Below are 13,153 nucleotides of genomic sequence, written 5' to 3'. Positions count from 1 at the left end.
CACACACACACACACACACACACACACACACACACACACACACACACACACACACACACACCTCCGCAAGCGAGCTACCTGCTGCGCCGGCTCTGCTTTATCACGGCTCTAACGAATAACACTTTCCCAAAGTCAGCAGGGCTGATGCCAGTCTTTTTAAGGGAGAAGAAAATAATCGTTGCCCGCAATAGTTGCCCTGTATATGTTTTTTAATTCTTTACAATTATGACGATAATATATCCACACCCTGCGTTATTAGTAATATGCAAATTTCTACTTGAATTTGACGGAGACCGAAGTCGAGTTAATGACTTGACTCTGGGAAGAGCAACAACACAAGAGCCATGGTGAATTCCCATCATCGAGTCTGCAGTCAGAACTGCTGTAGTTCCCGGCTAAAAATAGCCTCGTTGCGCTGGTGGAGGCTCCCCCATATAGCAACAATTTGGCCCCAGCCAAATAAATCCCCCTCCCCCCCTGTATTCCTAATGTCGACAAATGAAACTCGATTAATTACGAAATTATATTGTTACATGATAAATGCCATGTTGTTGCCGATATTTTCCTTCAAACTACTGATGTTTTGCTTGTGTATTTTGAATTAAAGGCTGAGTATATGCAATGTGGAAAAGTGTTGTGTGTCCCTAGTTGCCACATTGAACAGCTTCAATTAAACAAGCCTTAATTATGTGCTCCAAAATAAATCACAAAATATAAATAAATTATATCAATGACCTTGCCGTTGTTAAATAAACGGCCAGAAGGAGGTCTGAGGAAGAAACTAAAATATGCAGCGGAGGTCAGTGAGCTGGAAGTGACTAAACAAGTCAATTTGGGCCATTCATAAGAAAAACAAGGGCCTACACGTCCACCTCATCAATTCTTCCTCACTTGTACCCAGCAACAAATAGATCAGCGGGCTACAAGACAGAACCTGAATGAACAGGGCTGGGATCGCTTGGCTTCCCATGTCTATAAACAGATCAGTTCTAATATTAACATTTTCAGCAGCTCTACTTTATAACAAGTTATATATTACCCACACCTTCCCGTGGAGTAGCTCACGGTACGGCAAGTTGTTATGTTACATAAAGAAACTGTACTTTTCTAATTAAATCCCCACCGACTTGGTAAAAAGTGGTAAGTGTTCGTTATTGCCTTCCTGAATCAGGAGGATAAAGAGAAGCCTGGCAGCCAATCTACTCCTTCTCAAGTTAGTGACAGCTGTAGATCTGGGTTTATTTATTTAATTTGTTCCCTCTTTTGGACCTTCCCTCCTTCTTGGATGGCTGTCAGCAGTCCGTTGCCATAGCAACAGTGGAAGTGAGGCTAGCAGTTGTGACTGATATGCAGTTGAGGTGTTCCCCAATCTTACACCCCCAGTCCTCTACCTGTCTCTCTGCCTCTCATTATCATGCTCTCTCTCTTTCTCTCTCCACCAGTCTCTTTCTCTATCTTTGTCTCTTTCTCTCTCTGTTTCTGTGTGTGTCTCTCTTTGTTTCTGTGTGTGTCTCTCTTTGTTTCTGTGTGTGTGTGTGTGTGTGTGTGTGTGTGTGTGTGTGTGTGTGTGTGTGTGTGTGTGTGTGTGTGTGTGTGTGTGTGTGTGTGTGTGTGTGTGTGTGTGTGTGTGTGTGTGTGTGTGTGCGTACGTGCGTGCAAGTGTCTGTGTGTCTCTCTCCGTTTTCTCCCTATGTTTCGCTCTCTGTCTCTCTCTCTGGCTCTCCCCCTTTCTCTCTCTCCCCCTCACTCTTGCTCCCTCTCTCACTCTCTATCTCTCTCTCTCTCTCTCTGTGTCTGTCTCGCCCACTCTCTCCTCCCTCTCTCTCTCTCTGTCTTTCTCTGGCTGGTTTGGTTTAGGATGATGAGGGGAGCTGATATGTTTGTGTATGTCTGTGGCGTGGGGACACAGCGTCGATGAGGGTGATGGGGAAATGTGTTGGGGCTGTGCACAATGACATTTTACAAAATCAGAGTCGGTGGATGAAAGCTTCAGAGGGCATCCCAATGGCACATCCCGATGTATGCATCGCCTGGTGTGTGCGAGTATGTGGTTACATGTTTTCTGCATGTGTGTGTGTGTGTGTGTGTGTGTTTGTGTGTGTGTGTGTGCGTTTGTGCGTGCGTACGTGCGTACGTGCGTCAGTGCGTGTATGTGTGAGAGAGGTAGATAGCCGGAGAATCCTATCCCATTGTAGACTTTTCCCATCTATTCCTCATTAGCTGTGAACTTCAGAGTAAAGTCACAGCTCCTGATCTAGGGATCAGGTGACCCCCATGGAAACTCTCCTTTGACGCGACAGCCCCCTGCCCTTCATCATCAAAGCCAGGTGACTCCACATTCACCAACACGGTTGGAGATGATAGCCAAGTTGGCAGACAGAGACAGAAGCAGAATAAAAGAGTGCGAGAGAGAGAGGGTGAGGCAGGGGGGAGAGAGAGAACAGGGAACCTAACACATTAGGCTATTCTAAAAATTCATGAGAAGGACCCCTCAACTGGGGTAACAGACAGCTGCTCCGCTGTGGCTTGTGTTCATGAATAAACCTGCTTGCTGCCATTCATATCAATACAATTAGCTGCATCTCTCGTCAGCAGCGGACCAGAATAGAATGACATGGTAAACTGCCTCACTAATTAACGTTAATGTTTAAACGGCCACAATGTAGAACAAAGTAGAGAATTTCCTTCCCGATGTCACTCTGTACACACATTCTTTTTTTTTTGCACGATAACAGTAATATAAACATCTGTACCAGATATTTGTAGGTTAAACTGCAAGATTCTGATGAAAAGCTGGTAGGAATCCATCTGGAATCCTATAAGCCCTCTTTGCAATCATCAACTCTCAGTACAACGATATTGCTTTTATGTTTTTCTTTTAGCTTGTGTTGCAGTCCACAGACTGTATAACACTGAACATTTTGAGAGTATTTGTGTCTGTGAGTGTGTGCGACAGGGAGAGAGAGTGAGACAGAGAGAGAGAGAGAGAGAGAGAGAGAGAGAGAGAGAGAGAGAGAGAGAGAGAGAGAAGAAAGAGAAATAGAGAGAGAATACAAACATGAAGTGTGAGGGAGAGACAGTGTGTTCTGCATGCAGGGAGTCTGTGTTAGTGTGTGTGTGTGTGTGTGTGTGTGTGTGTGTGTGTGTGTGTGTGTGTGTGTGTGTGTGTGTGTGTGTGTGTGTGTGTGTGTGTGTGTGTGTGTGTGTGTGTGTGTGTGTGTGTGTGTACATGTGTATGCGTCTCCTGGGTTGCAGTGTGTGTGGGAGTGTTATTGAGAGATATTTTTAATGCTGTGTGTCAGCTCTCATCTCCCACTGCAAGAGCTGCTGAAGGGAGTGGAAATACATTTCCAACACAAATACGATTTAACCACCCTCACCTGCATGCACATGGAAACAAAAGTTTTAAAAAATCCCTTTTTAACACAGCAATACGTTTCAACTTTGAAACAAAAAGAGAAATGCTGCGAGAATGTCGCAGTTTTAAACTACAATTAAAATATGAATTTGAACATTTGAATCAAATTCCCGGTAGCCAATCAGGGTGTGAACACGTAACTGAAGTAATCTGACTGATGTCAAATAGAAGAAATCTGCTGCTCAATCCCCCCTCTGACTTCGAAACAGGAAGCTTTCTATTTTGCCATCATGGGTGCCTCTCAGCTACTGGACGACACTTAAGTACCCCTTAAGTCATGCACACAGGTGTACACAAGTTCCTCACCCTAATGGTTTTCCTTCCCGATGTCACTCTTAGTATCCCATAACAGCGTCTCCTGCCTGCACTTTGAAGCCCATGGAGGGATTAGTCTCATCCTGGTGGGAATACACAACAGGGTCTCTACAGGGAACCTGCTAAATAGAGCTCATTCCCATTTTCCCCAGTGGGCTATTAAAAAGGCTTATTTTCTCCCGAACACATGAAAAAGGTTGATGTCACATGGTTCACCACGGTCAACCTATGTGTTAACTGAGGCTTTATTCCATCTTAAAAAGAAACATGAGAATTATTAGGTGTGGTGGCTATCAGAGTTAAGATTTATGTTGGTGCAGGCGTCTTTCTGCAACTTGTGGGGGGGGGGGGGGGGCAATAGCCTGGGTAACCCAACCTGAGACATCAAATATTCAACAGCACCTGAGCGAGTATGAAACTCCCAAACAACTATTTATTTCACTAAGGCAGCGCGGTTGAAACTCTATCTTCTTCTGAGTGTGCAAGTTCTTATTTCCTCCCGGTGTTACACTCTTGCTTTCAAACAGATCCTTTGCGGCACATCAAATATTAAAAGGCCTTTGTGAATTATTGATGTCAATCAGTGTTTGTAGATCTTAGCTCTCAGCTGGCAGGATATGAGCTAATGAAGAGGGGTTCATTGATAGGCTGAACTAGCCCTGGGGTGGGGCGAATGGGAGCTGGCCAAACATCGAACCTCTGACATTGGGAACATTCTGGTATGAACAGAAAGATTATGTGCTCATCATGTCATTGACAAATCAGACCTTTTACTCAACTGATCAAATCTTCAATTGGGGACAGACATAAAGGCCTACTTTGATATTATTCCAGCTTTCATGACCTTCTGAATTGCAACCTGTACGAGCACACTGACACAAAACACACACACACACACACACACACACACACACACACACACACACACACACACACACACACACACACACACACACACACACACACACACACACACACACACACACACACACAGCAGCTGTTAAAATCCCATTTGACTGAGTTACGGACGAGGGGGTGCATAGGAAACCCAAGCGGAAGTGTGCTTAGAGGTGCTCTACAATAAAACACCAAACTGTTTGACTTTGTCACTTTGAATGAAATTACTCTGTCTGACGTTTATTATAATATCTGCAGACTGCAAAACAGACCGTTGGGTAAAAAGAACCCCGGAAATAGAACCAAAGGCTAGGCTATTTCTCCCTGCTACAATTGCATTGGAGCACAGTGAGTGCTTTTGTGAGGCTTACTTGCCTGCTTGCGTCTGGGCGTCTCCTAAACCCAGAGGGTGGGTAATGTGATGATTAGAATAAGCATGATGAGCTAAATGTTAGCTGCTGCCTTAAACTACTGCTTCTCAGCTGTAGGGCCAACCTGACTTCCAATGAGCAAAGGGGGGGGGGGGGGGGGTGATACCAGTATGAAAGCAGGGAAAGGCATTATTTATATAAGAAGGTAAATGGACTGGTATGGCTTTTCATTAAATGTTCTTTCCTTCTTTTTAAAATAAGCTACATTTGGCCTTCGGTCATTTCATCCTCCAGAAACTGCTCTCCTAGCCTTTTAAAAGCAAACACAAACACAGAACAAACAAACAGAAACACACAAATCCCCCTGCTGCTTGTCCATCACTATAACGTCTTGGGTAAAGGTGATGTAGAGAGAGCTTGCTTGAAATAACACATTAAGATTGACCTGTCACATCAAATCTCCCTCCCCTGTCCCTCCACCTTTCCTCCTACCAAACCCCCACCTCCCCCCTCCCCCCCTGTCTCTTTCCCTCTCCCTGTCTCTTTCCCGCCTTCTTTTTCTTTAATCTATCCTAACTCTGCCCCTCGCTTTCCCACTTTCATCTTGTAGCACGATGGTCAATAGAGCTCTACCTGCTGTTAATTCAACCTCTGGGAGATAGTTGAGGAAGGATGTGAGGCGGGGGTGGGGGTAGGGGGGGAGGGTTCAACGTAAACAGTGTCGCGCTGAGAGGCTTAAAGAGGGCTATACATAGAATTATAGAGCAGGAGAGAGGAAGACGGAGAGAGAGAGAGAGAGAGAGAGAGAGAGAGAGAGAGAGAGAGAGAAGAGAAGAGAGAGGAGAGAGAGAGAGAGAGAGAGAGAGAGAGAGAGAGAGAGAGAGAGAGAGAGAGAGAGAGAGAGAGAGGGAGAGAGAGAGAGGGAAAGCATTGCTTATGGAATAAAAAGAAAAAGCCTACCAACAGTGGGGGATTAGTGGTTCCCCGGAGGATTTTCACTCCTAACGCCCAATCTGGAGTGACTGGGTGAAGCACCAGCCAGAGTCATCTTAATTCAGTTAAGCTCTCCCACACGGGCACAAACACACACACACACACACACACACACAGAGTACAGTACAGTTGAGTTGGTAAAGGCTCTTAAAGGAAGGACTTAAAGAGGATGAGGTTGGACGCATTGAAATACAAAAGTCAGTGAAATCTTTGAGCGATGACTAATAACTTTACGTATGGGTGAGTGACTCTACAACCGTTCAGCGACACACGTTTACCAGAATCGCACATGCACACACGCCCGCACGCAGACACAGACAGAGACACGCACACACACAACAAAGTGACTCATTAGCAGCAGATTACTCAGCACCTGAGCCTGCTAGGCTTGTTAAACAACAACCCTGTGCCGTGTACAGTAGAACAAGCACGTACACGAAATATGCTCAATCTTATTCACACTCCCCCAAACGACTGACGTCTTATGATAAATTCTCAAGCACCACCCAATAATACAAGTAATCCAAAACATATAACGGCTCAAGTTCAACACCTTTTTAATCCTTTATAAACAAGAATTATATGAACACAGCCAGGCACACAAAACACACACACACACACACACCCTGGTGAAGGTGTGAAAGTGTGTATTGGAGGTGTCTATCATGTGCTTTGGTACCACAGACGCTATGGTGATACACTAGATGTTAGCAACCTGCTGCCAAGGTTGATCAAGTTAATAGAATCTGCGTGCATGCGCATGTTTTAACGCATCACCCCGACAGGGTGTATTTACTCTAAACCCGACATCACACTAACCTTAATCCCACAAGGAAAACACAATGACTAGTTTGTTTGTTGATTGGTGCAAGCCCTCATCACTGGTCTCAAAGGGCATTTTATAATCATAAACATAAAGAGTTACCAATATATCATAAACCTTTATATTTAATATATTATGCGGTCCAGACAAACGATGAGGAGACAAACAGACGTGTGGATAACACTGCTTCCATCTGGTTGCTTTCTCACAAAGAATAGATTAAATATACATTTAGGCTGCGCATGGATTAAAAATCAATAGGAGTGGGTATACTGATGGATGGAGGGTGACTGTCTGCCCGGTTTCCCCAAAGATAATTATTTTACACTGTGTCAGGGGAATGAATAAAATATGGTCCTACCGTTTCCCAAGAAGGGCAAGATTCGCTAATTGGAAATTCTGTCTGCTGATCAGCGGGCAGAAATGAAAGGCAGTACACAGGGGTAACACACAAGTCACACACACGCACACACACACACACACACACACACACACACACACACGGACAGACACGGAAGACAAGGAACACATGGAAGAGAAGTGGTAACAATTTATATATAAACATAGGAGAGAGTAGTCCGACGGTAAATATACTATCTATAATGAATTCGCTGCATTCTGATTCTTCACAGACAAGCAAGAGCAACAGAAATAAGGCAGCTCAAAAATGTGGTCTAGGGGGGTGGATATATTTGTCGAATGGTAGTGAAAGTTGTTTGTACACAATAAATCTGTGTTAGTTAAAATATGCCGCACATTTCCAAGAAATAAGACACACGCGTGCGTGCACACACACACACATACACACAGGCTAATTCTGGCCCTCCCACAGCTAATAAACCTGTTGGCGGGTGAGGGGGCAGTAGGGGAGGGTATAACCAGTCCTTTCTGTGGCTGACAGTTATTCCTCTGGTGAGTGCAGCGTTTCATTCTGGGCTGGCTGAATGTTATCTTCGCGAGGCGCATAACCCAGGGCTTGTAGGACAGTGCGGCGGTGAAGCTGCCGAGTGACCACTGTGAGAAAGATATAGGGATATTCCACCCTCACAGTGCCTCTAATGTCCTAAACCAGTTTATTCATGGCAAACAGGCAGACATGCTGCCATATGTGCACGTATGACCCTAATCAGTTACTTCTGGTGCCTCCTTTTTTTGCCCTCTCCTTTCCCTTTCCTCTCCTCAGGACCTGAACTCTCTCTCTGACATGTCCGGGCAGTGCCACTCAGATTGGTGTGAAATCGCTGTTTAACAGGCGGGAAATGGTATTTTTGGAGCACCGTCATAGGGGACCGTTAGACCATCAGCCCCTCTAATGAGCAGGCTGATGGGAGGGGTCGGGTGAAGGTGGAGGACGTCGAGGGGTTGATGGCGGGCGCACAGGGGTTACACACAGACAACGCATATACACAAGTAACACGCAGAGATGAGAGAAGGCACGGAGAGGGAAAATTTGACTGGTGGCAAAGCAAGTAGATTAGACGGACAGAGGGTCTGTTACGACAGAGGGAATGTGGGTTTACATTTGCAGGCGTTTGATTCCCCCCTGGGACCCCTTTTAGAATTGCTTATTGATAGTAACCTGTTGATAGTTTATGCCAATGGGCTGACTGAGTTGAGTCAACAGGAGGACAGGACCGAGCCTGTATACATAGTACACACAGTTCAATCTCAGCTTGAGATAAGGCAGACAGTGTTAAAACAATCCAATCTTGGACATGTTTCACAAATGCAGAAAATTATCACCAATTGATTGCCAGGTTATACTCATTATTAATGGTTCATTATTTTAACGTCCCTATGGGTAATCTTTGTAAGAAAACACTCTCACAGCTGTGGACACGATTTAAAGAACAATTGAAAGAGGCTGGCTTATGTAACAAGAATGGTTTATTTAATTTAAACTCAATGTTTTTTTCTTAGGTTTCATTTAAAGTACAATCTGAATTTCACAGAAAATACAAATACCATAACAATTTTCTTCTTCAGTGTATGTTTATTTAAACAAATAACTCAAATGATGACTTAGCTTTCCCAAGGCTAAATCCAAACTAAAGGGATCCAGAGTGATAGTAGTATAACAAAAATAAGCTAAACACTGACCCCTACTGTCAGTTTAACAACAATAAGCTAAATATTGACCCCTACTGTCAAAGCAGTAGAATACTGTCTGATTTACATTGGCACAAAACCCTCTTTAAAATGTTTTCTGCGGTATTGTATTCCGAAGACTGCGCAGTGCGCATGCACACATTCTGTCACTTTACAATTGCTGGATCGGTTCTGCACACATACAGAAACATATGCCAACATGCTAAATCTTCTAAGTAAGACCACCCAAATATTCTGGTTTTACTTTTTAACTTAATACAAAAGGCTTTGCATTTCTGTTATTTTATACAACATAATTATGGTGATAACCCTACTAAAAACATTGTTGTTACTCAATTGAGCTCGAACAGCCAAAGCACTGGTTTGAATAAAACATCAAGCCGATGTTTCTTATCCATGGAACATGTGTCCTGTTTTGTTTCCGTCTTTCTTTGGTTTAGTTAAGATATCTGGTATATGGTATAAGTGCCGTAAACTGAAAGCCATTGAACATGTGCAGTACGATTCGGGCATGAGGTGGACATGGTAGTGACCATTCCCCAAGGCCATCAACATCAACATTTTGGATTCTCCATAAAGAAAAATCTAGATTTAAGATGAGCCATTAAAGGGGTTCATTGCACCCAACGCCATAAAAAATATCTAAAAATAAATGGGAAAATTCATTCATTGTTGAGGTCGGTCGGCGTGTTAAATGCCCAGGGCCTTGAAGGGGAGATCAAAGCAGGAGCCTGTGGCCAGGCCTCACTTGGCCTCAGACAGGTGGGGTGCAAGAGCAGCGGGCAGAGTGGTCCCACAAGGACCATGGAAGTGGAACCTACAGTAGTGAAAAAAATAAAAGTGACACAATCTCTCTAACACAATCTAAATGTGTATTTCTTGTTTACAAAAAGCTCTTTTGAATCGAATTGGCATGGCTTGAATTGAGACTCACTGAAATTCCATGGTGGCTGGTGTGTGCTCCATGTTGAACTCGGCCACAGGGACACCTCTGGCTGCAACTTGTGGGGCAAACATGGCTGCCGGATAGACTATGGAAGACGTGCCAACCTGCACAGCACAACGTCCAGGGCAACGCGGGTGAGATGGTAACAGCACTAGATGAGACGCCTATCTACCATTAACTATTTAGTCATTTAGCGGTTTCTTTCAACCTGTGTTACTGAGGTCAAAAGGGCAAGAGGTGCAAAATACAATTATATAAAAAAGTATGGCATCCTTGCAGTAATAATATAGTTTAAAGGGGCGCTGGAACTCATTGCTCAACCACTGCATGTGTATTCATCTTTTGTTTACTGTTGGCATATGAGGTGGTCCATGAGAGGTCTAGAGGATAATTTAGTGGTACATCTAAAGTCAAAAGCTGGGAACCAGTGATTTAGCAGCAGTTCAATCCAAAGGGAGTTGTAGTGAATTCAGAAAGATGTCGCCAAGATGCAAGAGGGGTTGAGGCATCGTGCTGAAAGAGGCTGTGTACGCTGGGGATCAAACACTGTCTGCTTCGGCATGATGTTAGCCAGCAACTGGCCTATAATGCCCACATGTATTGTTTACTGTTAAAATCCTAATGGTAGAAGGAAGTTTACCAAAAGTTCACACAAAGGGAGAAAAACATGTCATGATTGCTTGAAAGGACATCGTCCAACTCAAAAGAGCTCACCACGAGGCAGAGATCACAGCTGTCCAGCTCTTCTTCTACTCTCTGCAGAATGTCCGAGTCCAGACTCTCTCCGAACCACACAACAGCAGGTCTGAGCAGACCCCGGCAGTCTGCTTCCTGACACCTGGATCACACCCTCACACCCACATTGATATATATGTATGTTTTGTAATGAATAGCTATTAACAGTTAGAACATGTGTATACACTACCTTGGCAGGTCATTCACAGGGATCTTAGCGTCATCAGTGTTGGGGTCAGGGGCACTGGGCAGACAGAGTAGAAAGGTTAGCAGCGGCTCCTGAAACTAAATTTGTTCCCTACATTCCAACAGTTAACTGTGGCCTTAGGAATTCAATATAGCAACCACGGTGAGGGAGGACGTCCAAATGAGGATCTTGATTAACAAAAAGAAGAAATAAAAATAGTCAGGGGATTAACATCCCTGCAAACTTACTCACCCTTTGCCCTCCAGGGCAGCACAGATGGGGCTCTTGTGGTTGGCCGATACATGGCCACAGCTCATGCAGCGTGTTTTAAATAAACTCCCTTGATTGATGGAAATAAAGACAGCTCATCAGTCCTGAGTTCAGGAGGAAGAACAAACCAACAAGGCACACAGGACAGGACAGGACAGGACAGGACAGGACAGGACAGGACAGGACAGGACAGGACAGGACAGACAGACAGACAGACAGACAGACAGACAGACAGATTTCACCATGAAGTTCAAGGACATCTTTGGAGCCGGCGCGGCGGTGTAGTTCGTCGATGTTCTGGGTGACGAGGGTGACCTTGCGGCCCTTTCTGCAGAGCCTCTCTTGGCATTCTGCGATGGCCTGGTGGGCCGGGTTGGGGGTCTTGGTCAACATGACCTCGCGGCGATAGTGGTAGAACTCCCAGACCCGCGAGGGGTTCCTGGAGAAAGCTTCGGGGGTGGCAAGTTGCTGATTGGGTAGCGTGAGGTAGCAAGGCAAAGGGTGAAGGACACAAGATGGAGAGAAAACACGAGGAATAGGAAAGTGGAGGGGTGTATTTAAATACTAATGGTAATATATAAATAACACTATTGGACTCTTCAGCTTATGTTGAAAATATTAATATTATGGGGTCAGAGCAGACAGGAGTAGTCCGGTAATGGTTGTGACAGTCACATTGGTAAATTCACTGAATGTGATGAATTGGGTTACTGTTTGCCAAGTTGTAAAAATCATAGCTTCCTTGACCCAACCTCAAGACCACCCAATGACTTAATTGACACCACCGATGCGTCCTTCTGTCACCCTTCCTGACTGAATACATGGTTGGGTTATGGTTGTTTGGTTTATTTGTATTGTGGCGGCTAGCGGTTGATGTTTTGCACTACCAATTCCCCAATGCATTTGGTCACATGTTGTTCCTTACTGCTGAGATACAGACTCACTAAAGCGTTCATAATGGACTGGAAAGCTTTTCATAAGAGACACTGGAAAAGTGTACCCAAGTCAATAGATTCAGTCCAACATTTGTTCAATGGTGGCTTACCTGTGCTTGCCACTTCCGCCAATAGCCTCCAGCACCTCTAAAGGTAGGAACTCCACTCTCAGCACTCACCCCTGCTCCGGTCAATATCACTACATGCTTGGCCTTCGAGAATATATCCCTGAACGCCGCCAAATCTAATACATAAACACATCACAAAAAAAATGAAGAGCATAGCAGTTCATTTAATAAAGAAAGTATTGAATTCTACAAAACCAGTTGACATGAACGTGTATGGCAAAAGGGTTTATTCAGAAACCGTACCTGAACTAGGGCGGCTCATGTCTTGATTGCCCCAGGTATTTTTAGTTGGGACAAAAAGGCCACGTGTTACCGTGGCTCTACAGTAAAGGTGTCGGATGAGCATTTGAATTCACTGTGGTGGAAAGTTACACCGCGGCTGTTGTTGACTCGTCGTTGACTTTCTTGATAGGTCGTGACGGCTGGGTGTCGTTTGAAAGGAAAACGGGACACTAATTCGACCTAAGCAGAGCAAACATAATAGTCACATAAAGTGAAAGGCCATTCACTACGTGGGGATTCCGCACACTGGTGGAGGAACATTGAATGATACAAGTTGATAGCAACCTATTGCTAACGTAAGAAGCTAGGGGGCTGATAACAACAACAGTAGCGTTCCAAGAAATGACAGTGAAATGAAACGGATAAATGTATTAATATATGAATTCCATTCAAAAATGTTATATCTTGGTTTGTAAAATAAAATTACCTTCGCAGAATGCCTTGCTGATCTTGTTTTCTGTAGAGAAACTGATGTTTCCGTTCAGGCAATTGAACCAATCCAAACCGAAAGCGATGGAATTAACAACTCCGCTTGCACAAGTGCACATATGTGGCCACCTGGTGGCGGTGTTTTTCCCATGATACAATTATTGTCAAATCATTCAGAGTTTTACGCTTTTGATATATTTATAACTTATACAATTGACTTCACTATCCGTGTTAAGACTAACGTTATTGATGTATATGCTATGAAGGAGGCTATTAAAATGTAAATAATCTATTACTACCTGCAGGACATTCAAA

General features: G+C 44.2%; 1 protein-coding gene across 2 annotated transcripts; it reads right to left on the bottom strand.

Annotated features, from left to right (window-relative positions):
- Window positions 1-8,686: 8,686 nt before the first annotated feature.
- Window positions 8,687-13,115, bottom strand: LOC115555931 (NAD-dependent protein deacylase sirtuin-5, mitochondrial). Of its 2 annotated transcripts, XM_030372979.1 has the most exons (9): window positions 12,837-13,115; window positions 12,371-12,589; window positions 12,110-12,243; window positions 11,307-11,532; window positions 11,047-11,134; window positions 10,798-10,851; window positions 10,587-10,710; window positions 9,861-9,976; window positions 8,687-9,743 (listed from the first exon to the last, which is right to left on the bottom strand). In XM_030372979.1, the coding sequence occupies exons 2-9, from the start codon at window positions 12,471-12,473 to the stop codon at window positions 9,671-9,673; spliced, it is 918 nt and encodes a 305-aa protein (XP_030228839.1). In that variant the 5' UTR covers window positions 12,474-12,589; window positions 12,837-13,115; the 3' UTR covers window positions 8,687-9,670. The 2 variants fall into 2 exon arrangements, with proteins under 2 accessions (XP_030228839.1, XP_030228840.1); XM_030372980.1 differs by lacking the exons at window positions 12,371-12,589; window positions 12,837-13,115 and having other exon boundaries at window positions 11,307-11,513.
- Between the last annotated feature and the right edge of the window lie 38 nt (window positions 13,116-13,153).

The sequence above is a fragment of the Gadus morhua genome, chromosome 12, assembly GCF_902167405.1.
Source record: "Gadus morhua chromosome 12, gadMor3.0, whole genome shotgun sequence".
Taxonomy (NCBI): Eukaryota; Metazoa; Chordata; class Actinopteri; order Gadiformes; family Gadidae; genus Gadus; species Gadus morhua.
Note: the sequence above shows the minus strand (reverse complement) of the source record. Positions and strands in the feature narration are given on the sequence as shown.

What these genes read in the sequence shown, in the direction of transcription:
- LOC115555931 (XM_030372979.1), bottom strand. Translation starts at nt 12,473, where the DNA reads ATGCTCATCCGACACCTTTACTGTAGAGCCACGGTAACACGTGGCCTT. An exon ending in CATGAGCCGCCCTAGTTCAG is followed by an intron (nt 12,244 to 12,370) that starts GTACGGTTTCTG and finishes TTTATGTATTAG; the next exon opens with ATTTGGCGGCGTTCAGGGAT. An exon ending in GCTGTGATCTCTGCCTCGTG is followed by an intron (nt 9,977 to 10,586) that starts GTGAGCTCTTTT and finishes TGTGCTGTGCAG; the next exon opens with GTTGGCACGTCTTCCATAGT.